The sequence below is a fragment of the Centruroides vittatus genome, unplaced genomic scaffold (genome assembly GCF_030686945.1).
Source record: "Centruroides vittatus isolate TY-2023 unplaced genomic scaffold, ASM3068694v2 contig_799, whole genome shotgun sequence".
NCBI classification, from domain to species: domain Eukaryota; kingdom Metazoa; phylum Arthropoda; class Arachnida; order Scorpiones; family Buthidae; genus Centruroides; species Centruroides vittatus.
This window is the reverse complement of record NW_027122516.1, coordinates 3,274,136-3,301,449: the sequence shown is the minus strand read 5'-3', so window position 1 is coordinate 3,301,449 and position 27,314 is coordinate 3,274,136. Positions and strand designations below refer to the sequence as shown.

The following is a 27,314-nucleotide window of genomic DNA, read 5'->3' as shown; positions in this document are numbered from 1 at the left end:
CACTTATGACATAACACACATTCACTTAAGCTGAGGGTCAGTTTTTTAGCATGATTTTCAAAGTTGTTTTATTAATAAAAATGGTAAATTAATAGAAAATTACAGGTAAAGGGTACAGTTCCTGTACACAGTCCTTATACTGTATACATTCCCCCTAAAAAAATGTACAATCAATTATATTTTAAGTTATTAAATTGGTAAAAACTGTAAAATTTACATGTGAATTACTGTAAATATTGTCTATAATGGGAATTTATTGTCTGGAGAAGGTTATAGGTACATTTTTCTGTAGGAATCACTTAAAATATGTACTTTTTAATTGGTTTTCTTTCTGAGTTTACACTTAATTATAATTGATATTGCTGAATATAAATATGTATATTGATTTAAATATACAGTTACAATATACAGATAAATTCTGTGTATTTTTATTTATATATTTGCAAAACATTAACACTCAATAAAATAAAATAAAGTTTACAGCTGTCAAATCATTCTATAAACTAACAAACTAAGTGATTTAATATTTCTTGGGGATAAGCTATAAAGGTTTAAGAATTGTGAATAAAAAAATGCAATAAAATTGATAAAAAAGAATAATAAAATCAAATAAAAATTGTAATTTTATTTTCTCTAACCAAAAATATAGTAAAAAATAAAAGGATTTGATGTTTTTATGATGTATAAAAGAAGAGAAAATAAATTTAAAATCAAAGATTTTGTAGAAATAAGTTAAAAAATTCCAGTAAATAAATAAATTTATAAGGTTTTAAAGTGTATAGACAGGAAATAAATGAATTAAAGATTTAAAAAAATTCTTATTTAATGGAAGTAATAAGATTGTGTTACAAGATGGAAAAATCAAAGTTTGTATACTTTTGAATGGATTTATTATTAGAAGAGAACGAGTACCTTGTTAGAAATTCAAAAAATGATGTAAAATATCAAAAAGAAGAACATAAACATAGATTCTATTATTGATAAGTAGTAAATTATGCATCACAGATGTAAAAAATGCACTTATAAAAGAATGAAAATACAAGAATTCTTGTCAAAAAGAATTCTAGATAAAAGGGAGTTGGCCCCATATATCTTTTATATTTAGGACAAAAGCGTGGAAAAGTAATGGAGGAAGTGAGTATGAAGATAAAAAAAAATGTTTAGTTTTATATAAAAAAACCAGGATTAAACAATATCAATATAGATAATAACTGAGGTTTGTATATTGTTTGGTGTTCTCTTACACAATGTCAGTAAGGTTTCGTTGGTTAAATTGAAAGTAGATCCTACAAGAGGATGTTCTAATTGCCATTTTTATCGGATTAATGTGTGATATTTTATATATTCTCATATAAAAAAAAGATTGCAATGTTGTTGCTGGACTTGTTTGTTTTCATTCCTAATAATTGCTACCACTGCCTTTAAGTCTCCAGATTGGTTCTGGCGATATTAAAGGAAAATAGGGCCATATCTCCCGAACAAGTAGTCCGATTTTCCTGAAAATTTCCGGAAACGTTTCCTCCTAACACGCAAACCTCCCTGTAAATTTTCACGAATTTTCGACAAAAGGCACAGGAGTTATTAAGCTTCAAAGTGGCTGAACAAAATCGTGCCCCCACTCACGCTGACATCCACACATACAGAAAAAACCCTAAATTTATTTTCATTTTCAAGGTCCTCCGAGTCCAAAAATGTAAAAATCTTTTTTGGGGGTCAATTATTTGACCGATCGCCATACTTTCCCTTTGTTATATAACAACAGGGAAAGTAAAAAATGGAAAGTATACAAGGACTTTCAGGAAGACCCCATAAAATATACATGGATCAAAGTTGAGGGTTATCAGAGTCCAATCATCTTGCTTTATCAGTTTAAAAAATAAGGATCAGTTACTTGTTTGAGATATTCAACAAGTAATAGAATGATTTAAAAATAATAGGTTAGACAATCTGGGGATGTACCGAGAGATGGATCATTGTTTATGGGGATTTGAAAGCCATTTTTTCCCCACACTAAATTATTTAAACAGAGTGGATAAAGGTATCAGAACCACTATAGAATAACAGGGCTCATGGAGATAATAGGGGTTTCAGTATTGTAGTTATGTGTTTATGTTTAATATCGAAATTTCGATGGTAATCTATCCATAAACGTTGCTAACACGTTGATAAGAAGCCATTCCAACTCAACATCCCTCGAAAGGGAGTGGCATGATCCGACTATCACGACTAACACTTGGGTGGTCAAAGTTATAACAGGATATTACCCCAAGAATCCTTTATTTATTTTTTTTAAATTTATTTTCTATATTAAAATGTACGTATAGGGGTGTACAGTTTAGTAAATACGTGGTACAAAGTATAGAAATTATATATACGTATTAACGATAATGATTCAAGCATTTAGAGTCAAGGTGAGAGTGTTTAAAAATAAAACGGGGTGCAGTTTTTGTTGTCGCTTTTATTTTATTGTTTGGTGAAGCAATGCGACAACTGTTGGACGCCAAATGACAGGCATATGCGACACCTGGGCGTGTGGAGACGAATAATTGAGTCGAAAGATAACCTGGGTGGAGCCACAAGCCATCGCTCGACAGCGCCCTTTTTTCAAGGTCAAGCGATTAGTCAGTGGTAAAAAAAAGCTTCCCTGTTTTTATACTAAATGGCTCCCTTTAACGCATACCACACCGAATAATATTTACTAAAAAAGAAGAAGCAGAAGAAGGAAAAAAGTGCCAGAGATGTTAGGCAGAGCGTGTAGCTAATTCTAGAGCTGTTGCCCCCCTCCGAATAAAAAAAAAGAGGAGGACTACTTGGCTATATCTGGTGTGTCGTTTGCCCTGGCGCGGTTCTTTCGTCTGAATCCATCTGCTCTCCCATCCAAAAACTCCTCCCTGGCCTAGGGGCACCGTCACGTGAACGGGGAAACGGGCGTTCCGGTCACGTGACGGCGCGCCGAATTCCTATTTCTCTTTGAATAAACGGATGGGAAATAATAATAGTAATAAATAAACAATGAATAAATGCCCGTCACCCGAAGAATCTCCGAGAGTTTCGGGAAACCATATTGGGTTTTGACCTTCGCGACAACCTTGAACCTTACGACGTTACGGTGAGTGATTTTTATTGCTGGTTAAGCAGGCAGCCGAGCTTTTCGAATATTTGGAAGGATGCTTTGTTTAGACTTTTAAAAAATTTAAGTATTTAAATTATGCTAATTTAACTCCTTGAAGACCCCTTTCATGTAGATAAATCCACATGCTTACCTTCCCACATATATATATGTACTTTCGTTAATGCTATGCATCGGGGGGTATAGTCGGGGGTTCTCTTTTTTTTTCTTGAGTCACCAACACCTGCTTTATACGTCTGCTGCGCTTTTTCTTTGTTGTAGAAGTCCACTTCCTGTTGTATGTAGGGCAAATTGCAATTTCTTTCATAGAATCTTCAGTTTAGTGAGAGGTGTGGCAATGATAACGTTCATTCTTTGCACCACTGATTACGAAACTCTGATTAGACTCGTGCTGACAGTGTTTCCCAAGCGATAGGGTATACTTGGACTTTAATTAGAGTTCCCCTAGTTATGACAGAGAACGTAGTTACGGGGGTCTCCTGTATGACGGTTTGCATATTGTAACGCATTGCGTAGCCTCGTGTATGTCTATAATTTCGTTTTGAATTTACGAAATGTTAGAATTAACTTCGATTTTTCTTGTTTTTCAGAAGTTAGCGACTACTCGGAACTGGGAGTGGGCGTACGTTCGTTTTGGGCAAGCATTAACACCTCCAGGTAAGTTTGTAACCCGTAAACTTATTGCGTCCGTCTGATAAAACTAATTTTTCGACTTTGCACCCCACTCCGATACAAAACTTGTTATTGAAACATTAGAAAAAATATATACAGTATCAATTTTATGATAAAATTGAGAAAGTTTAAGTGCATCGCACGCCTCTACGATTGTAAATACGTCATAAATCTATTCGAAATTGTGTCATTTCTACACATGTTTACACTCTGCTTGCTTTGTTGAACTGGCTATTATTAATTATTACTTGATCTAGCTATAGAAAGGCATTAAAAAAAATGGGCACAGAGGCTAAAAATTACAAATGAAACAAAAGAAGTTCAGACGTATCTAATTGGTGGCAGCTGATATAAATCGTGGCTCTCGTAAACGATATTTTTTCCGAAATTAGATGCATTTGGGATATGCTCTTGCAAATTTACTTCATCAAATTTTTGGCAACGTTAAAGGAGCCATCCCTACGACGATACGGAAGTCGGTCATGGTCCTCAGATTCTCTCTCTCTCTCTCTCTCTCTCTGTAAACTCAGTGATTTACTGTCCAACTAGTTCACCTTCTAAATTCTGGTTATGTAGGCCACAACTACTACTCTTGTCTTTCCTTATTCCCTGCTTTGAAAGCAGAATTAATAACCCTATGGGGTTATACTAAATTAAATCCGTATAAGAATCTTCCTATTTTCAGTTCATTCTTATACGCGCGCGCCCGTGTATACATATATAGACATGGCGATCTTCGTGTTGCGCCCATTTTCATCAATAAAAAAAATATATATCCGCATGTACATAAATGTCGAATTCTTATTTTTTTAAAATAATTTATTTAATTTTAATATTTATTTTATTTTTGGCGGGATTTGTTTTCTAGGAAATTTTAAAAAAAAATGGTGTTTCGTTACGAACGGGGTGGTTTTCGGACCAAACTACTACCGTGTTTTAAACGAAAAGCGTAGTATCTTGTAATAAATTAAAGAAAAAACTAGCAAATTCTAAATGGGTCATGGTCACGTTTCGCTACCACATTTACATTTTGACCATTTTTGGAACAATGACATCACGTCCAATAAGTCCTGACGGGATGGGTCATATAATTGCATTCTTAGGACGGGAAGAGGTCGGTTGGGATGAGGATTTTTAACTACTTTCTTTGTCCTCGTTCCTTTTTTTCTCTCTCTCTCTCTCTCTCTCTCTTACATGTCCTACATTCAAGTATTGAGGACGAGTCTGTGACGTCACGGTACGGACAAAGATTCACCCATTCTCTCCTGATATAGGGAGAAGGGTTGGACGTTGGTCTTCGTAAGATATCCCCCTCTTTTTTTTTAATGAATTTAATAAACTTCTGACTCATTGTTTGCAACTAACACCCACGTCACGGTCGGTAGCAATGTAACGTTTTCAAAATATAATATTTTAACCCAATTTTTCTTGCGACACTATTGGACGTGTTATATTTTTTCATCAATAACGCGAATGTATTGTATTCCAACGTTCGATATCGTACCGTATTTTTCTCTCCCTTACTCACCATATATCTTGATATCTCTCTATATATATATCCTGAGGGCGTACACTTTCCTATTTTCGTTACAATATATCTCTCCCCCCTTTCATTTTTTGCAGTGGACTAACCAATTTTGGAAGCGCTGAAGAGGTGATGCGGGATTCTGCCAAAAACGATCAGCTGAAGGTAAGTGTTGCGTGATTGTATTTAAAATATTTCTCTTGTTTTATTATTATTATTATTTAACGAAAGCATGCGTTTGTCTGACCGGTCGCGCTTGCTTAACTTGTTTAAATAGCGTAAAGTTTGCGGTTCGAGCTGACACGCTGCCATATTGGCGTCACGAGTCGGTATGGCACCCATCGTCCTTGAGCCCCTTGCCAGTCCCCAACCGGTCAAGGTTGGCGAGACTGTGAAGTCTTGCCTAAAAAGAGAAGGAAAGCCGGAGGTACCCGTTGAAATGACGTTTTGCCACGAGAACACACGAGTGCTACGAGTGCTCAGCGGGGGTGGGGGTCCAATCGAACGCGCGCGTGCCCCCTCGAGAGTGGAACGCTCTGGTGGTATTCATTTATCATCCGCTTCCATTATAGGCTGGCGGTGGGTCTAACAAAATAGATGGCACCAAATGATGACGCTATCGGCGATTCTTACACCTTCCCACAACCCCCTTCTCTAGTTAGTATTCCGTTGTTAAAGGAACTGACAGTGTCGTCCGTGTAGGAACGTTGCAGAGAAGGTCCTGGCCTTTTGGTCCAGGTCTTTTTTCCCCCTATTTCTTATCTTATCTGTTAAATCGACGATTCGAATAATTGAAATTCTGCTTTTGTTCTTATGCGGATCGTGTGGTCGGGGAGGTTCTATATGCCGCACGTTCACCCCGACTGATTGGCACTGAGCCGGATGGCTACAAAACCAGATTTCTTCTTTTTTTTCGTGTGTGCGGTGTGTTATTTTTTATCATTTCTAACAAAATTGTGTGTTTATGACCAATATACATGCTAGACACGTTTCGGATGTACCCATCGCGATGGCTCCCCTTCAATGGGTTTCCATCGCGCGTACATGCACTTCCACTTAGCTTACACCCCGCTCGCGTGCTGCGGTCGATAAACTAGAGGAAATAATGCTTCTGATTCGGGTTCGAATTCCGCTTATTCCCGTCGAGGAATACGACGCCGCGAATTTGGGACAAAGCTCGGTGGAGACAAATGATTAACACGTTCATTAAAGTCGCTCTGGTTTTTAATAGTCCTTATTCTATTTGGGCACTGGGAGTGTTGGCAAGCGCGAGGCGTTATTACGCAAAATTTCTGCCGCCCCAACCATTAGCTACGCGACATCTGGGAGGTGGCTAACTCACGACTCGCATCTCCTCCCCGGGCCTGTCGGGTTCAGAGGTCAAGCGGAGGAGGAGGGAAGACACGTGACAGACGCACGCCCACCAGGGGGCAGTAATCGAGCCTCCAGTCAGGGACAAAGAAAAGGGAATGATGGGAGCGGACGAAAATGACGTCATTTGATGCGGTAAATGATGCCATATTTTTGTTATTTACGCATTTAAGATGCGAGGGAACGAATGCGTTTCTAAACGACATTAAAAGATAAATGATGATAAAATATTTTCTTCTGAATTATGAAAATTTCTTCAAGTTTTTCCCATCTTTTATCATCAGATATTTTCATTTTATACATACATACACACACACACACACACACACACACACACACACATATATATATATATATATATTTTATTTATTTATGTAAAATCTGACCCCCGGTTTAATACGCTCTTTCAGTACGTCTATCTTCAAATATTTTGGCATATTTTTTCTCTCCTCTCAAATTTCTTAAATTTTCTGCGAAACGCCATTTTCTTCTCAATTTACCATCACTCTTTCATCATTTATTTACAAGGTTTAAAGTCCAGGACACCACGTTCTTCCCCCTCCACCCTTACAATATATAGTATATATATATATATATATATATATTTTTTTTTTTTTCAGCACTGAAAACGCCGTTTTCGCGATATCTTTATATTAAATTTCAACGCCATTTTCTGCAATTAAACCCGAAAAGATTTTTTTTTTTAACTAGTCGTCTAGGTGCATACGTGGCATTAATTCTCGATTCCTTCCCCTTTAAGTTACTCTGTTAATTACTCCCGTAAATGCAATTAAAATAAATCTTTTGTCGTCGTCTCCTTCTCACTTAAATAAACGGAGAGAGAGAGAGAGAAGAGGGGGCATAAATTGCTTAACTTAGTCTCATTAACAGGTAAAAATAATTATGCCATAAATTTTCCTTTTTCGTTTCCTCCATTGTAACCAAAAATTGAATTTATAACAGCCCACAATGAAAGTTATGTGTGCCGCAATAACAGAGTTCCGTAACCTTTCTGTGTATTTTTTTTTCTTATTATTTTTAATTAGAAGAGTGCTTTTGGATGTTTACACGTTGCGAAAAATCATTTCCTTCTGTCAACATATCGCTAATTATTCGGTTTATATCGACTAAATTCCAAAGAATTGCTGCAAGAGCCGGTGCTGAGCGGTCACTTGTTGCACTTACACACACACGACACGACGTTAAAAATCGATCCCGTTTGGATGATAAATTCCAAGCTTTCATATCGATTTGGCTTATAATACTGCATGCAGTTCGACTTAATGTTAATATTATTTTCTTTCTATGATATAAATCGCCGGCTAAATTTAGTTTTAACAACATAAAAATCTACACAAAACAGCACCGTGTGACAATGGCGCCAAACAGCGCCACTCGGTGGGCAATAGAGGCCCTAGGGCAAAATATATATACTGTATATATTGGTGCCCCTATAGGAAATTAAATTAATATATTAAAGTAAAGGAAATAAAGCAAATTATATAGGGGCTCCTTCTCTGAGTGTTCCATTCCAGTATTCTGGATAAATTCATTACATATTTTATGATAAACATATTAAAATCTTACGCCATTAATTCATTTAATATTCAATATAATAATGATGCTAAAATATACTAATTTTGTAGATATTCAATGTAGAATTAAAGCTAAAAAGGGTCTACTGATTTAACAGCTATTGTAATGTGTGAATGCTAAAATGATAGGCCACTAATCACAGGTTATATTAATTTAAAAAAATTATTTTCTAGTTTCCTGTGTTTAATTATTCATTTATATTTATGAATTTTTGTTGCATTTCTAAATAAAATTGTGGGATTTTTAATGCAATTCCATGTTAAATGATAATAAATAAAGATCCAAATCATTTATAGGATAAATGACAGCTTATAAGAGTAATCAAAGACAGAAGTATCTTCATAATACCTAATGATGGTTGACATTACAGTATTTTTCTTCTAGAGCTAATCTAGAAGTGATTTAGCAACTGAATTTTAACATTAATTTCATTTCCAATGTGTTTTTAAATGAAATAAATGAATATATGATTCCATAACAATGAAAATGATATTAGAAATCTCATGCCATACATTTATACACTTTATATTCCATACTAATGATAAATTATACTAATTTCCTAACTCTTCCAGGTGAAATTAATGACAAAATTCATTAATTTACTAACTATTTTGATGTCAAAAATTCTGTCGTTTGATGTTCCATTATGAAAATGCTAAAATTCTAATCATTCACTGGCTCTTCTACATGAAAATGATGCCAAAATCCTTTAATTCATCTGAAAAACATGAAATTTATGCTTAAAATTCTAATAATTGGGGCTAAACAATGCAGTTTTACTGTAGGCTACTTAGGACATAATTGCATAATTAGGATACACATATATTATATAATGTTATAAAATATAATAATATATATGATATATAATTTTGATGATAATTATCATATAATAATAAAAGTATATATACATATAACCATCATTTCTATACAAAATTCAAGATTTTTAGCATGAAACATGTTGAAAATTTGTGTCTTGTCTATATATATTATATACAAAATATAAAGAAATTTTATGCTAAAATTCTTATATTTTGAATGGAAGTGCTGTTTATATGTATGCATTTTGATCATTACATAATAATCATCAAAGTTTTATCAATGCTTCCTCTTTTTAGAGTAACTTTTTAGGGTGTATTCACTATCCTCAGGTTGAAATTCATGTTTATGTAGTTCTGATGATAAACTACAAGCTAAATATTAATCCATTTAGGCCAAAATGTATGAAAGCAAAGTTATACAATGATAAAAACCACCAGTTTTAGTTGCTATCTCCTTATGTTTCTTGTCCAAACAGTTCATCACTTCTTTTTATTTCTCACCCCCTCCGCATATTACTGTTATCTTAGTGGAAGGATCATGCAAATTTATCAATGAAAGTTAATGTAATAAGCACGAGTTATTCCTTAGCCTCTTTTTTTTTATGCGGTCTTTTTAAGGTTAATGCATAAATATAAACGTTATATTGAGAAGGCATGTTTCGCCTGTCGCCGGGTGCGACGTCTTTTTAGGGTGTATCCAGGTCTTTTTCGAAATCCAGCCCGCCCGCCTTGGGTGGTGAGGCTGATAAAGTGGAATGTATTGCGTGTGCCGACGACCCACAACTTCCTCAAAAATGTTCCAACTTTTTGGACATTTCTTAAATGTCGGTGTATCAAGAGGGATGCCCTTCTTGTTTTTTTTTTTTTTTTTTATTTTATTTTTCGAAATGAGAATCCTCCATTCTTATGTCTTTAGATAGGCGCCACCCTTCTTTTCATTACAATGGTCTGTGGCCGGTTTTCCGACCCCGGACAGCACTGGGTGTGGGTTTTGATGACGGCAGCCACGTGCCGCCACATAGAGCACGCGTGGCGCTCAAATTAAATCCTGACCTTGAAGGCTAAGGAGAGGCACAGGCCACACCCGTTCGCTTTCTCTGTAGACCATGCTGTGACTTTGCTCAGACGCTTTGGCGATTTTCGAGGTGATCGTTTCTTTCCAGTGACGTCATTGGTAAGTTTACTGTTAGCACTTTTTACTCCCTTTTGTCTTAAAATTAATTATGTCGTCGGAAGTAATTTACGCTCCGGAATCGCCAGAGAGTTTTTCCTGATAAGATAAACTTTTTAAACATTTATAACCATTTTTTTATACACCATAAAACGTCACAGGTTTGTGCGTTTTGGTGGAGATTTTCCGTTTCCGAGAAAAATATCTTTTGATATTCACCGCTGTCTTTCCGAATAATTAGTTTAAAGCTTATATTTTAATCACATTTACCACTAGGAAGAGAATTATACGCTTAGAAACAAGAGACAAACGATCAAGTTTTGATCCATTTGTTCTTCGATCGTGCATTCTTCCGAATCGAAAAGAAGTGAAGAACTAGATGTAAACAGTACAAAGTACAGAGATAAAAGGAGATGGCTCTATTTAATAACATTACAACCGCGTAAATTTCCAGAGAATTCGGCATCACGATCTTTAGACATCTTTATAATCCCTAAAATTATTCCTAAAACCTCCACTGTTACGTGGGAGAATTCACGGTTTGCGCATTCTTCGGGTTCCTTCTTGTACGGTTCAGATTAACTCAACAAATGCTCCAATTTATTTTATAAATCGACTTAAATCTCCTTCCAGTCTGGAGATAGCCCATTAAAAAAGAAAATAGGTGTGGTTATTTAATCCAAAGACGTTTTTGGTTCTGTCGCAATGAATCTTCCCAGCGGGATGGGTTTGCCTGCCAAAGTGCACAGGTGGTCAATGCAGGAGAATGAATACAACCAACCCGAGTACAGAAGTCGTGACCCCACCCTCCCCTAAAAGAATCTCCATCAGTCCATCACGAACCGCATGGGGGCTCCCATACACGTTTGCCCCATTACCGAGGAGGCTCCCTTTCTATAATCATAGGTCGTGCCGGGTCTAAAGTCCGGGTTTACGTTTTATCCGGGTCTCGAATTTGTGGATATATCGATTATTAGTCGTTTATTACTCGTTTGCCAACGAAAACAATCGAACATAAAAAACAAAACAGTAGTCTCGGACTCGATTATGTCGCCATTTCTGTCGTGTAGATCCTATCAGCTTAACGCGTGATTGATATTTCCTGCAGGCTATGGAAATAGCAACTTCCTTCATCAAATACAGCACCTCTTATGAATTGATCACCCCTTTGCTGATGGCTGCAAAGCATTGCTGCTGCGGGTTTAATCCAATCATCTCTTGGACTTCCGTTTGCTTTTTTCCCTTTTTTAAAAGTCTTTTAAACGCTTATGATAAATCATTAACATCAAATTCTGATATTTATTTTAATTGGTTTGGATTCGAGTATTGAATAAAATGCAAATTGCATTTTAATTTCGGAGTTGTAAGGTCGCCCGAAATTGATTCTCGGTTCACAGTTCGCATATTCATTTTCCCGATTCATGACTCCTTTTGACATTCTTACAACAAAACATTGATAATCAGATTCTTGCAAAGTAGTTAATCAGCAACTACCATGTCGACAGGTCGCGGGTTCGCTACCTGCTGTGCATGCATAATTATCAAGCGACTTATTGCACCGTAATGATTTTGTGGGATTTTAATGAAGCGATACTGTTCGCTCGTACAACGTACGAAACGATTTCAATTTGTTTGGCTTGATTAGAAATTTTTTTTTCCTTTCCTTTCCATCCCCTCTCGCAAAGACCTTCCACCTTATTAAGCTTAACCCCTGAAATTTCTGATTATGAAAGGGTGAAAGCAGGTGCACTACACTTTCGTTTTAGCCCCGAGCGTAACACTCTGCCCGCGGGTCAATGGCCCAACGGAGGGACTTTTCAGGTGTAGAGGAGGTTAGAATGGTCAGAGGGCACACCTAGAACTATCTCGGTGATGGACATCGACAAATATTCGTGGGAATACCTTGAGAGTCATATCACAGGAGGTAGTTATGCTTGTTGTAAGTTTTTAGCATCCCTTGTACTGAGGAGGTCTACACGTAATGATGTCTTAAGGGTTATATTTGGTTCAAAGGTGGACAGTCGTATATCAAAATGGTACAGAGCTCATTTCGCATACACTGTAATCTAATCCATCTGGAAGAACAGGAAAATCATGTGGGAAAATATTAAGTCGGAGATATAACATTTAAGAGAATGATCGGTTTGTATCGGGCTTGTTTTGATATCCTGGAAAGTGTCCTTAAGGAGTGAACGAACTTTTAAACATATTCGCGGCATTTAATGTATGGTCTAGTTAAGGATATTCATTTTTGCTAAGTGGGAGGAATCGCAACAGAAGAAGAAGAAGAAAAAAAAAAGTTTGAACCGACTTAGTAGGGCAATCATCGGAGCGGTTGACACAAGACATTTTTATGAAGAATGTTCGCAGTTTTACACAGACCTGTATTGTTTATTATCGTCGTAAAATCGGCAGGAACCAGATCTGCTATCATTTTTGTATTGTTAGATGGATAATAGACATGATCTAGTCACCATTTTGCATTGTTATCGGGTAATAGACATGATGAGAAACTGTTTTTAAAGTAATGGGTAAGGATCAAACACGTGCTTGGTCGATTGCGTAAGCCCGAATTGGCTTTATTTTTCATCCCAAACGTATGTTTAGAGGAGTAATAGATATTCCGACTATGTTACCGATAATGGGCGGATTAATTGCGTAAATCTTTTTACGCAACCGATCCACCCATTTTATATACAATGCTGTAGAAAGACGGGCGGATCATATATATCTTTTTGTAGAATGGGGTGTATTAAATGCTATTATGGCCACTTTCCCGCTTATAACGCTTTACGTTATCGATAGTTATATTTATATATAAGACCGATGACCGTACCGAAGTTTTATTAATGACTTAATTTTAATTATAAAGTTGGTTGCGAAAGGTCAATGCGAAGCCGGAAGAAGAGTACGGCCGTTAAAAGTCATGTTCCCTGGTTATTAATCGCATTAACGAAATTGTTTGATTATATCTCGTCTGGGAGATTGAAGGGGGAGATAAACAAAGTCAGAACATCCCACCGAGCTATTCAGTATAAGCGACCCCCTTTTGTTTGGAAGTTACGAAAAGCTGCGTAAATTACACGCGGAAAGTTACGATAAAACACCACCTAGCGGCAGCCAAAATACATAATTGAGTGAACGAGATTATACGACCCGACTAGCAGAGTTCACCCTCTCTTCTTCCCACACAACGGCACCGAGTCATAATTCGGATCAGCCTTTAATCCTCCCCCTGTAAGTTCGCAGGTGATAATAAAGTGCTATCTTCCTTCTCCAGAGACCCGGGCCCAGTTCCCAGGCTCCACTTGGCCCAACTCCTCCTCCATTTCTACCTGCCACCCCTACCGTGGTATGGTAAGTTCACGCTATGCAAATGACGGGCGCGAAGACAATGGACTTGTCCCGTCCACTCCCAGAGCGCGTGTTCATCCGTCCCTCCCCCTACCGAGTTGCATGGAGAAATCTGGCACACTTCGATACTCCCACGTGTGGCAGTCAGTCAGTGGCTCCCATTCCGTCCAACATACTTTTCCTGCACTCTCCGTCCTTAGACGTTACACTTGATTCTATCTACTCAACGCGAATGTTCTATCTTTAGTGCAAAGCAGATCGACTTGGATACAGTTTGTGTCATGTGTTGTGTTTACACCTGCTCGGATGCACTTCCTTATTTTTCAGCTTAAACAATCGATTTGGATTCCTGGATGTTTACGGTACGTATTTATTTATATATTTTAAATTAAATATCCAGCTGAGGAGGAGGAGGATCGCTTGCGTAAATCCTTCCTTGACCCGCGCGTGTGAGGAGGAAATTTAAACTCCACACAATTCGGATCATCTAACTTCTCTTCCATGTAGCTTACAGTACATATTGTGATGGATTTCTAGAGCCAAAAATTCTAGAATTTGATCCATCAATTCGTATTAAACAGGGTCGAACCAATATCCAGAATTCACGCGTGAAAAGAATTTAAACTTGAATTTTTAACTTTTATTATTTTTATGGTGCGTATGCCCTTTTTTGAATGATGATCGAAGGTAACCATGCGAAGCAAATGATTGCAGATTTTAGCATGGATCCTTTTTTTAAAAATTTTTACGGATAAATTTGTCTGGGGCATTGCGTACGATCCGTGGACTTCCTGAAACAAAGTTCGCCTCGATTATAGGTAGGGAGGAACCACCCTGTGTGTATTTATAAACAATGGAGGAACATCGAATGACATTTTAGATTTTCTTCGAATGGTCTTTACAGTTTTTTTGAGGAGAATCCTCTATTAAACATTATATCCGATTCTTACATCAGGAAGTCCTTGAATGTGTACTTTGTAATTCTTGATAAGGGCTAGGATATCCTGACAAATATCCACACAATATAAACCATCTGTAATTGTTTTAACATCTTCAATATCTTTTTATATCGTAAATTTTTAATGGAGTTGATATATGGAATTATCGAGATTTTGACGAGTACACCCTCTGGATTTTATTAAATTATAAATCCGCTCGTAGAGAAGTACATTAATTGCATGCAATACGTGGAGAATTTCATGCAATTTATAAGCCATTTTTTAATAAATAATAAACCGCAGACTGGTCCTCGAGAAAGATCAAATTTTAAACTCGATTTCACTCGATTGTGGTCAGTACACAAAGAAGCGATCAGTGGGGATCTTAATTGGTGGTTTACAGATTCCAACCTGTTTACAGCGGAAGAAAATTGTCCACTTGGTAGTGTTTGTAAACAGAAATCACCTCCCGGTATTGCGCAAACGGGTAAAGTACCACAAATTATATAAGCAGCTCCCCATATCGATCTAGTAGATACCCATCTAGGTCACCGAATCAGTTATCACCGAAACACGCACTGGAAGTCCGTGATAAAATTCGTGACAAAGGTCGTCATCGATCACGAACTAGAACGAAAAGCGTGACGGATGCCTCATTTGAATGGCGTTTTGCGAAACGCGATTGAAAGAAAAATGAGGTACTCCTTCGCCTCCAACCATGATGATAGGGTTTGAGAATCAACCTAATCACTCGTCCTCCCCGTGCCTCGTTGTGTATTACGGAATCGCAGGTAAACTCGTTTAGATTTATTGAAAACAAACCGACTTGTTTTCTTTTTTTTAATCTTCTGCTCGTCCTTGGCCTGTCTGGTCAAACGTCATCTTTGGAAAAGTTTCTCTTACGAAAATCCCTAAAAGATAAGGCTATCGAAATGTAAGCTTTCGCTAATTACAAAATAAGGATTTCTGCACTGGAACCGTATCGAGCCATTTCCTCCCTCCCTCCATTCCCCCTCCTCTTTTCTTTTTGGTTGGCTGCGAAGAGCTGATTGTAAGCTTCCGTGCTTTTCTGCTCCCGGTTTTTATCAAAATATTTCCGTCCTTCCTCTCTTCCAATCAATGCACAACGCGTGATTCTTGTGCAGTGACCTCCCGGAAGAAAAAGAGCCCCCCCCAAAAAAACAAGGGGGAGTTCTATTCTTAGAGCGGTTCCTCATACAAGCAAAATGCCCGATCTGCGGAAGGAATTTCAATTACGTTCGAGGGTGAAACTCCCAGCAGAAGATGCAACAATAGACGCGAGAGCCACAAAATTTCGGGCACCGAATTTCGCTTTAAGGAGGGACGATTTAAATTTAAAAGGGGAGGAAAAAATGGAGGTCTGTATGCGGGTTTAGTAGCCACCATATGGGTGTAAGGATGTCGTACTGTCTACGACCAAATCGCACTGTGGGGGATAGGCAGGTGTTGTCTATGACCCATAACCCCCGACGGGGACACGGCTGTCGCGTGTACTGTGAGTCACAATCGCTATATCTGACTCATTCTGCGGTCTCCCAATTTCTGTTCGCATTCTCTGCCAGAAAAAAAAAAGTGAATTATCTTAAACTTTGCCCTTTAAAAGCCGGAAAAGAAAAACAAGAAAGGGAAAGAGGGGGAGGGTCGACGTTTCCCCGTCCCGAAATTGCCCTCACCGTCGTTTAAAATGTGCTCGTTTTCAGAACGAGAAGTCGGCCTGAACTTTGAACTACATTTTTGACGAATGCGATATTTGCTTAGTAGCTGAAGATTTAGATGGAGAGGCGGTGCCACGTTGCTTGGCAGGCCAGCTGCTACGACAAGATGAGGAAGTTTAGAATCCCTTATCTCCGCGTTATTTATGATGATGTCACTCCCCCTCTTGTTACCGGACCGGCCGAGCGTTCGACAGAAGGTAGGATAGACTCCGGAGTTAGTGACGTAGGGCGAAATTTCGATTCTCCGATCGATCCGCCCACCCTCGAGGGATGATATTCGAGCGCATGCAAGACGTCTTGAAAAAGCGCAAGTGGCACGCGAAGCGGAAAAATAAAAATATACGTGGAGGGACCGAACTCGTGACGGTTCAGAAAATGACCCGCCAGGCGGCTCCTTCCTGACTTGCCCCGGAACAACTCGGAGGGGGCTTAGGTGACCTCTTGATCCAACGTGCTGTACCATCTCCTCCCTCTTTTAGACGACGGGACTGAAGAAGGGGGGAGGAGGATCACGCAGCTGATTCGTGAAAGCTCCCACCTTCCAGACCGGAATTTAGGCAATTGCTAATTAATGGTTGTCGAACGTAGGTTTTTTTCTCTTCTTATTCCTGTCTTTGACTGACTTCCTGGCGTAGTAGGATTAAAAGGTGAAGATGATACTAATAGATTAATACCCGGTTTCTTTGCTCCTTCTGTTGTATTGGCATATTTTATTTTTTCAAGTTGATTTTTCTTACGTTCTCCAGGAAAATCGCTTGGGTTTTCGAGGAAATTCTCATCCGGGTATGTCAAATGATGTGAAAAGTCGGCGTTTTTCTAGAGTCAATGACCTCTATCGGTTGGTAGTCAATATCCGTTAGAATCGGGGGGGGGATTTGTGAAATATATTGCTATTTTTGGAGTTCTTTAAATTGCATACTGGGCAACGTTAGGAGGTGTTTTTCTGCAGTTAAAAACACTCGTCCTGTGGCCATTTTGATAGAGGATGAGCCACTCCGTGTCTTATGTTCGGATGTACGGCACGCTGCAATTCTTGTGTAACCTCAGGCGTGATATCCCTCTGTTCAGGTCTTCGTGAGTCTCAGTTTATTTTTTTTTAATGATCAGGCGTATTTTTGTTTGTTTGTTTTTTTTAAAGGAAAAACTTCGCATCACTGATATGAACTCCGTTAAACGGAAAAACGGATATTTTGAGTACGTTCAGCTTGGACACGCTTCCAAAATCGAAGCCAGTTTTTGAAACGTTCGGTTTGAGGTCGCGTCAATGATTCACATCCTTGCAATGTCGTTGACTCGTCCGACCAAGCGTAAAACGCCCGCAAAACACAAAAAAATGGCGACGAACGACACAAGACAGCACAGAATCGGTCATCTGAGGACAGCAAAACCATTCTTTTGTGGGTTTTTTTTACCGACTTCATTCAGTTCTGACAAACCGACGTAACCAAGATTTGATGCGGCATTCCCGCGGTTGGCACGATGTTTCTTACGTCATCCAGCCCTCCCCTTACTAATTTCCTAAATTGAAAAAAAAGAGGGGACGAGGTATTCGAACCCGAATCCGTAGACAATCGGACATGACAATTGCCGTGGTCTATGATAGAAATTCTTGCAAACAGGAAGTATGCGCTTCCAAAAACGTGTTTTGTCTGCCTGTTGATGTACATTTCTTTCAACTTTCATGTCTGACATGTAATCGGAAATGTCTTGTTTGCTCCCTCTTCGGGATTTTATCATGCGTGAGACATTCTTGTATAATTATAAAAACACAAGATTCAAAATTCAGCCAGCAAAATGGAAATCCTTTATAATCATTGCCTCTTAGAGGTAGCTCGTAATATTTCAGCAGCGCTTTAGTGTGTGTTTGTGTGTGTGTGTGTGTGTGTTTTTATTATTAAAAAAAGAATTTTCTTGTTGCAGCGCGAAGGCACGGTGCACAGCCGTTTGTCACCAACCCTGGCTACCCTGGTACCAGTTCCACGCTACTCGCCTCTGCCCATGCAACATACTATGAGTTCGGAGGAGGTAGGTATTATAAGCCCACATCTTTTATATATATATATAATTTCCTGATATCATAGGCGTTTAAAATATCCGGCAATTGTTTGGTCGAAGTATAAACGGGATCCCCCTTTTTCCCATATTCATCTTCGGTCACACCCTGTCACTGTGTCAACACGACGCCATTATCTCGACAGATGTTTGGCTCGAAAGGCAACTCTCCCCTTTTCACTAGGTGGAGTATTTATAGCAACACCCTCAATCCGCCAGGCGGGCACAAAGGTCGATAGTTGACCGTAAATAGATACCAACCATCAACGGCGATTTGCAAAAATTGTATTCTTTGCCGCGGTACCGACCGGGTTGTGTACATAGGACCAGGTGCCACGCCTTTGACAAATGGCCCGACGATAAGAAAGACAGACACGACGCCCTCTTGGCAAACATCGGTATATACTTCGCCCAAACACATTGGGCCCCCCCACGAATTATATATCGATTCGACTAATTTTTAATGTGCTTATGGTACCAGGAAAAATACTATGAAAATTTCTGTCTTTTCCTACGGTACTGGTGTAGTAGTGAACTGACTTATGACATGGGTTCTTTATTCAGGCTGAATGTCCCCCGACGCAAATGGAACCAGTCGATCTTTCCGTCAACAAAAGCAGGTCGTCTGCGGATTCGTCTCCAGCCCCCTCTCCTCCGTCCTCTCCAGACACTGCCAGCTGCATCGATTTACGACTTAACAAAACCGCAGGTAGGTAAGGGCGCCATCTGGTGCCGGGTGCGCCAACTACGCGAGGGGGTGGATCGTGACGGGACGCGCGTCCCATTTGTCACGTTTCTTCGCGTGACGGGGGTGAAAATTCCTGGGCGTGCAATACCGTCGGCATTCGGTACCTTCACGACTAGTCATTTTCACGGGTAAGGCAATCACGACCGTTGGGTGACACGACACCCCCCTGCGGGTGGTGCGTTGGCACCGGAGATTTATGGCGTACGAGCGACGTCTAACCCCTTTTAACCAACCACTCGGCCCTGAGGAAAAACCGGTGAGTGGGTGAGGTGAGATCAACCACGATTCTCCACTCGTCTCTCGCATGGCCGCGTGACATGTGGACAACGTGCTTTATGACCGGCCACTCGTGTTTTAAGACGGGTTTATTGCGTTGTTAGCAATTAAAGTAGCGCCCAAAGGGCCGGTTTTTTGGCTCTAACCCGTACATGCAACCACATTCAGAGTTTTTTTTTCTTCCCTCTCCCCCTTTTCTCTTTAAATTCCCGTGCAGGACGTAACGCTGTTACATGCTAGTGTGATTTCGGTGGTTATGATATTCAATTCGAATACGCGCTGACCTCCCTCGAGCATTTTATCAGTAATTTGATTTAGTGACTCTTGGATTACACGCGATAGAGCACCATTTTTTGTTTTTTTTTAATCCTCTGCCTTTAAAGCCTTGCTTATCTGTTCGAAAATTAAATATGATCGTGAGTTATTAGTTTCTTAACCCGGTCAGGGACACCGGGCAGATAGTAGTTTTTCCTCTTTCGTTACAGCCCATGTTAAGTTGCAACCTTTTATAGTCCTGATATGGGGGTTTTCGAAGCTTCCTCTCCAGCACGATCCTATCTGAGCAATTCGGTTTTACCAATATTACTTAATAATAAAAGGGAGGGAAAAAAGATATATAATGATTTTGTAGTTTGCAAAAACCCATCAAGATACGCTAATGCCGCTTGGAGAGAAAATGGAGGAGGGAAAGAAGTAAACTACAAAGGGAAAAAAAACGGGTACTTCTAGGTTTATTTCGCTCTGTCACTTATCTCACGATACGCTTTGTTCCTGTCAAGATAACTAGACAGGTATTAGATCATCATTAATATCGAAAGTATTATAATTTCCCCGCCAATGAGGATTTTTTTCGCAATCAGAAAACCGGGTCTTTCAGGAGGACGAAAGTGGCATCTTATCAATTGCACTTTTTTGGTTCTGATATGGAATTACGTCGTGCAGTTACTTATTTTTTTTTGTATCCAGAGAGGCGTTACGGTAACGAATTGATTCTGCGCCCTCCTATATATCGAATTTCGAACGTTGCCAGGCAGACGTGCCTTGCACGGACCGGCCCAACTGGTGGTACGTGTGTGACCCGCCGGTTTTCACAGCGCGACACGATGTCCGCGGGGATTCTTCACCCTCGGGCTTTCTAGCAGTCGGTAAGTCACGGTTTTGGGGTCGGAGGTGTCGAGGTCGGGCTCCTCGAACCCCCCAGCGGGCTACCCCGCGTGTCGATGACCCGAAACGCCCCGAAGCAGGAAAGCCCAAAACAGGATTCGAGTGCCTTTTAGGCTCGGTGTAATGTCACGTTGGATTAAATTAATGGTGTGATTTATCCGCAACTTCAAGGCGTTCGGGAAAGATCTCCCCCAAAAAATCGGGTTCTCCTTGATCTGGCATCCGAGCGGAGGGATTTCCGAAGCTAAGACGGAAGCTATGTATAACAAGGACACCGGAGTTGGGGGTAATTCCCTTCTTGGAGAGTGCTTTTTCCTCTCTTTCTCGCTTGGCGGATGACATCCGCCCGAAATTGGCTCCATTCCAGATGGCAGTAAACGGCAATGGGCGGAGTGGAAAAACTAATTTGATGCTTTCGTTGGTAGCGATCTCTTACGCGATAACCCAATCCATTTCGGGTCGCCGTTCGACCACTAATGGGTTGCGTTGCGGCCGGCATCACCTCAACTTCGATCGTTATCTGAATGGGGCGTGTGTGACGTCCTCCATCTGTTGTTCTAATGCTCTAACCTCCATATCCGAAGATCGCAATGGCGTTCTCTTTTTGCCAGAAATCTCCCGCAATCCGCTTCGCTCGGGGGTTTTGTATTGCATAATGATAATGCTGGCGACCAACAGGAAGCTTCTACTCGGCGTTATTTATTCTTCTGTTCCTATTCACTCTGACAAAAAGCAGGAAGTGAACATCCTTCGCGAATTGCTACTTAAGTCGTGTTTGTATATCTGTGATTTAATATATATATATATATATATATATATATATATATACTTCGATGTTATAGAAGGGTTTTTGTGTGCGTTCATTTATTGCATAGCCCGAGGTTTCAAACTAATTTAAAACTTGCGACGGTTGCATCATCGATTAATTTTGCTGTCATTCCTGGCAACACGTGTTCTGGCTACCTGCTATTCTTTCTATCCTCCATTTTCGTATTTTTCTTACACGTTGCCGTGTTTCTACTTCTGTTGTCTCGTCGTTACAATTTCACGTTATCTCTCTAATTCTTGCTGAATTTTTTGACATTTTCCATCTTTGTTCGTTAAGTAAGATAATTAAATTATAATCTATAAGACGAAAACCTAGCGATCGTTCATAAATTATTAAGACGTGTGTATTCGTCTGTAGTTCATTTATACTTCTTCGTTGTTACACTTTCTTCCAGTGTTTTCCCGTGGCCTGGATTGCCTGCGATTTTCGTGTTTTAAAAGAATTAACATACCTGACATTGTATCCAGCAGCCATTTTGTTTCTTATCGCATTTACTTTGGCTGCAAATTTCCACGAATCCCGCAGTGAAATCTATTCTTTCTTTTAGCAAATCTTCATGAATTTTAATTATACTAGATTGTCATTTTTGAGTTCTGTTTTTCTTCTGGTTCCGCCATCTTTTTTTTTCTTCTTTTATTAATAAACCTATCTTACATAATCTCTTATCTTGTCTTCTACTTTGTTTTTGCGGTTTTTTTCTAACTTACAACGTAAATAAAGCGAATTGATCAATTAAAATGGCGTCCGTTATCGTATGCAGATGATCTAGAAGCAAAGAAAATTAGGGGGATGCAATTCGATTGCACGCAGCGGTCGTATGAACTGACACGGAAGAGAAATTATTCATTTTCAGTTTCTGTCGCGTTACAATGTTTGAATGACGGAAGTAATTATTGTATTTTTTTTGTCTTTGTTTAGATGGTATCTCGGACAGTAATAACAAGACGACAACCACAACCTTCCTGTCGCTGCAGAGGATAAAGGAAGCATCGCTGTAAGTAGCCTTTTTTGCATCATTAATTTCGGTAGCATCTAGCAGTAAATAGATGAGACGCCAGCTTACTGAAGTATACTCGTATTAGGGACCCGATCGGGTGCCTCCGATCCGGTTGGAGAAGGACGAAGGTGGGGTCACGTCTGCGTCACGGTTGGGGTCAAGGAAGCCAACTCTCAATATCGTGCCAAAACGGATCCGGGTCTCGGACCTTCAACCGGTGGCATCTCCTCTGGTTTGGCTCGGAAGTGTGGCTTCATTATACAAAATGCGCGCGCGTGGAAAACACCTGACCCACTTCCTGTTGGCGGGAGACGGAGCCGCACCTCCGCGCTCGTTTTGTCCTACTTGTACTCCCCCGCATCATCGTAGTTGTTATGAAGAGATGTGGGTGTAGCGGTGCGAGTCGAGCCATTTACTCCATCCGAATGGTTCCCACAGTTATAAATAACCTTCTCCTGTTGTAAGAGTACGGCACCGTTCCTCCAATCACGACGTATAGAGTACATGATCGTTCCCCCATTTTTTTATCTGCCATTTTAATTAATGGCACTTGGCAGACCGGATCGGGATGATCTCTCGACCCTTTGCAATTATTAATTCCAGGATAGTGTGCCGCCATTTTTAATATATGTGGTGTATTTTTGATCTTGCAGAGAGCCATGAGTCAACAGTTACATCAGAGAGCGTCGTCTGCGGTCACTTCGGTCAACGGATCGCTCCATAATGGCATTATGGGACACGGAAGAGTGGCGGTCACCCAGTCACCATCTATGGTAGTGACATGTTCAGGTCTAACGAATGGTAACGCGGGACTGGTCAGCTGTAGCTTATCACCTTCAGACGTATACTCGGACAGTCTGAGGAGGCGGAAAGTGCACAAGTGTGATTTCGAAGGCTGTGACAAGGTCTACACCAAGAGTTCTCACCTAAAAGCTCACAAGAGGACGCACACGGGTAAGCTCCGTACGGTACCTCCCCGAAATTATTACGTAACTGGTTTATTCCTCTCGGTCTCACGCCTTTCGTGACTTTCCAATTGTCGCCAAAAAACATCGCGACGCCTTTGGCCAATACATCCGGTCCCGTTCGACCTATGAACCGACAAATTGAAATTCCTAATTTCGCCGTTTCGCCAGCGGGCCCGACGCAAATCACGAACGAAATTTCGTCCGTGCAGCCTTCTCCCGGAAGTGACGGCCGCAAGAATCCCACCCTAATTTCAATTTCTTTTGTTTTTTTACGGTAGATGGCGACACCGCGACCACCCCGCGCGATGTTATTATTCACGTTCTTTTGTTATCTGTTTTCAGGTGAAAAACCTTACACCTGCACGTGGGAGGGTTGCACCTGGAAATTCGCCCGGTCAGACGAACTGACCCGTCATTATCGGAAGCACACGGGTCAGAAACCGTTCAAGTGCCAGTTGTGTCAGCGTTCGTTTTCCCGTTCCGATCACCTGTCCCTGCACATGAAACGACACTAAAAAACAAAAGGCGGCTGCCATGTTGAACGTAAGTACATTTCTGCAAATCGTATCCTCGTCCACCCACGGTTTCCTCTGACACACCCTCCTTTTTTTTCCTCTTCCAGGTTTGAGTACATGTACATTCGACGTCTGGCCAAGCACACGGTCAGTAGGCCTAGTAAAGTTTAACACGAATAAAAAACAATAATAACAACAACAAAAACAAAAAATAAGACGATGCCGTGCATCCTGGCAGGAAAAGAAAGCTCGACGACGGTGACTTCGGCCCACGATATGAGGCGTCGGGTCAGAGTTCAAATATAAAAAAAAATACACAAAAGGACAAAAAAAAAAAGAAAGAACGACCCTGTCAACAGGGAAAGTTATCTTCGTCCCTTCGAATTGTTACTTCATCACCCCGTTCTCCATGGGCTTCCTAAGACGAGATGCTACAGAAATGCATCTTAAAACATCCCCTTTTTTGTTTTCTGTGGTTTAAAGTGTTTGTATACGTTAACGACCATTTCCCTCAAGAACACGAGGGAAATTTCAGACCATTCGGCCAGTTTTACACGATTTTTCATCATTTATTATCATTATTTTTATTTTTTTCCTCCCCCGTCGTTACTCGCTAATTCCTTATTTTTGTATGGACGGAGGAATGTTTTAGGGGGGAACAAAAAAAACACACACACACATACACACGATACAAAGTATTCGGATCTCGTACTAGAACATCGTACAGGGGGATTGTTTACTGATACGCAAACTGGACGAGCCCTGTATAGATGGGGCCGAAATTTGAAGTCAGCGGGCCTGATTTATTTCGTTCTAGTACAATACATCCAATCAACGACGTCCCCCTCCTTTCCTCCATTTAATTACAAATGACGCAGGCTAGACAGCCTCATTATTATTATTATTATATTATTAATTATTATTATTATTAATTATTATTATTTTTGAACGCGAGTATGGTATCGTTATTATTGATTATTGACGACAAATCGAAATGATGATTTAAAACAAAATACAAATTCGATTAACGGCATCATTAACAAAGGCCAGTTTATTATTGTATTGTATAGTTTATATCTTCCCGAATTCCCCCGTAAACCCCTATACCACAACGGTCCTCTTTACTACGGGACATTCCATCGTAATTTTTTTTTTGGACAATTTCCACATACGACGGTGAAACAAAATTTAAATAAAGATTATATATACATATATATATTATATATAAATATATGAATATATGCCTCCTTTCGGGTGCACCTTTTTGCTCAAGGTTTATACGAAAAATTTATTAAAAAAATACAAAAAAAAATACTATGACCCTAGGATTTACCCCCCAGTTTTTAACCTCCCGTAAAGATGATAACCTCTATGGAGACTTGCCAATCCGAATTTTTTTTTAAAGAAAAAGAAATTATTAAACAAAAATATAGAGGATATCTTTCGGGATATACATGTGCCAACTACTACTACTACTACTATACTATACTATATACTATACTATTACACAAAACACGCAAGTACATACATTTTACACGTTCTTGACGTATTGGTATCCCTCGGTGCCTTCATTATTTAAAGCAGTATTCAGAGTGGACATATTGCAGCGGGCATTATCGAACTCCCCCTCTCTTTGTTTGTGTTTTATTTTATTTCCATTGGTGTTAAAAAGCTGAACACCGGTATACAGAACATGACGCAGGTCGCATCATCACCTAGTCCGCATCTTTTAGAAGGAAGAAAAAAAATCGGGCATTAATAGATATCCAAAGTTCAAGAGACCCCCCCCCTCCATATGACGACGGTTCCAATTTTTTTTTTTTTAATTATTATTTTTTGGAACCAGAGACACTAAATGGACGGTAGAAGACGAAGAAGAAGAAAAAAAACGCTCAAGCCCCCTTCTCGTGACTCCCGGCCCCCCACCCAGACTTGGCACATTCCCACGGATCACTTTTTTTTTTGGTGTGACAATTTTTGTATACGTCGCCAATCACTTTTTGGGGGGTTTGGTTGTTAGGTTTGACGTTCTCTCTCTCTTTCTCTTTTCTCTCTCCCTTTTTTTTTTCTCTGTCTCACACAGGAGAAAATTTGAATGAGGAAAAAAAAAAATTAAGTTATACACAACCTAGTATATATATTTTGTACTTCATGTAAAATATAAAGAAAATAAAAAAACACGTGATAAATATAATTTCTGGTATGGCCATTTCTTCTTGTTTTAAGTCGTTCCCTAGCTGGGCAAAGTTCTGCTGCTGAAGATCCCGGTTTGAATGCAGAAAGATCGGCAATCCGTGTGGCGCGTTGAAGCACTATTTTACCTTTTATATATATATATATATATATATAAGGAAATATTTAAATTCGACACTCGAATTGGGAAAAGAATTAAATTCGGGCATCGAATCGCCGATTAGATAAATAAATCGAAAAATTCCTCATTGATTTCAAATGACCCGTTGGTGAATCGATCACTTGACTCTTTTTCGAGTGCAATTTATTCCGATTATACTTATCGATTGTATTATAAACCAGCGAACAACAAAAAAATTGCCACCCATCTGGCCAGGGAGAAGGAAAAGTATTGTTAGGACTGATATTCGGAATTAAAGATTCGGTAGGGTCGTACGTGGATCTCACGCTTACCCGCTAATACACGGAGGAGTCCATTATTGACACATTGCCCGACGGAAATATCCGACTATTATGGATGAGAAAAAGTCTTCTATAGACAATAGATGGTAGGCGAAAGTGTTATGGTTGGTTGAATCACTTGATGTACGCTTAAAACAATGAAAAGTCTATTTAATTGATAGTTTATGATTCAAAATGACGGAAAAGAATAGCCGCCTAGTTTCTCAATTTCTGGTAATTCCAAGCATTGTTGGCCGTAGAAATCTGTGAGATAAGTAACGTTAACAATACAATTTATGTTAATTATTTTTAATTTTTTTTTCTTTTTTAAAGATTTCGAAATTCTGTATGGGAAGTAACAATAATACGCTATTTTCATGGGCGGGATTTGAATTTTGTGATTTTTTTGGGCGATTTTTAAATGAACGTCATAAGGAATTTTGGGGCGAAATATCTGTTTTTTCGTATATTAATAATATAAATTTAAAATATTTTATAATTATTAAATTTGTAATATAAATTTACCACAAATGCATATCTTTTCGTACAATAAATACAAATGTTAAATTGTTTAGTGCTTAGCAGTGCCATCTATTCACGTTTTTCAAAACTATAAATTAATCTAAAACTCGTGTAAAAATATTAATTTGAAAAATTTCAAAAATAGTTACAAAAATAGAAAGTTTTTTAGATATGTTTTTAAAATAATAATAATAAGTAAATATTATTATTAACATTAAAATGTAATAAGATATTTTAATGTGGCGCCATCTGCTGTCAATAAAATGAGTGAAATTTTATTAGGAATAAATATATTTAC

At 39.2% G+C, this 27,314-nt stretch overlaps 1 protein-coding gene across 1 annotated transcript in view; it reads left to right on the top strand.

Annotated features, from left to right (window-relative positions):
- The window catches only part of LOC136981948 (Krueppel-like factor 6), a 30,598-nt gene extending 4,544 nt beyond the window's left edge, over window positions 1–26,054 (top strand). Inside the window, exons 2-9 of the mRNA XM_067278373.1 lie at window positions 3,721–3,787; window positions 5,426–5,492; window positions 18,232–18,336; window positions 18,928–19,072; window positions 22,299–22,374; window positions 23,033–23,331; window positions 23,688–23,888; window positions 23,968–26,054. Coding sequence (XP_067134474.1) covers window positions 3,721–3,787; window positions 5,426–5,492; window positions 18,232–18,336; window positions 18,928–19,072; window positions 22,299–22,374; window positions 23,033–23,331; window positions 23,688–23,860 — 932 coding nt within the window. The 3' untranslated portion in view covers window positions 23,861–23,888; window positions 23,968–26,054. The remainder of the gene's footprint in view (window positions 1–3,720; window positions 3,788–5,425; window positions 5,493–18,231; window positions 18,337–18,927; window positions 19,073–22,298; window positions 22,375–23,032; window positions 23,332–23,687; window positions 23,889–23,967) is intronic.
- The last annotated feature ends 1,260 nt before the right edge of the window (window positions 26,055–27,314 follow it).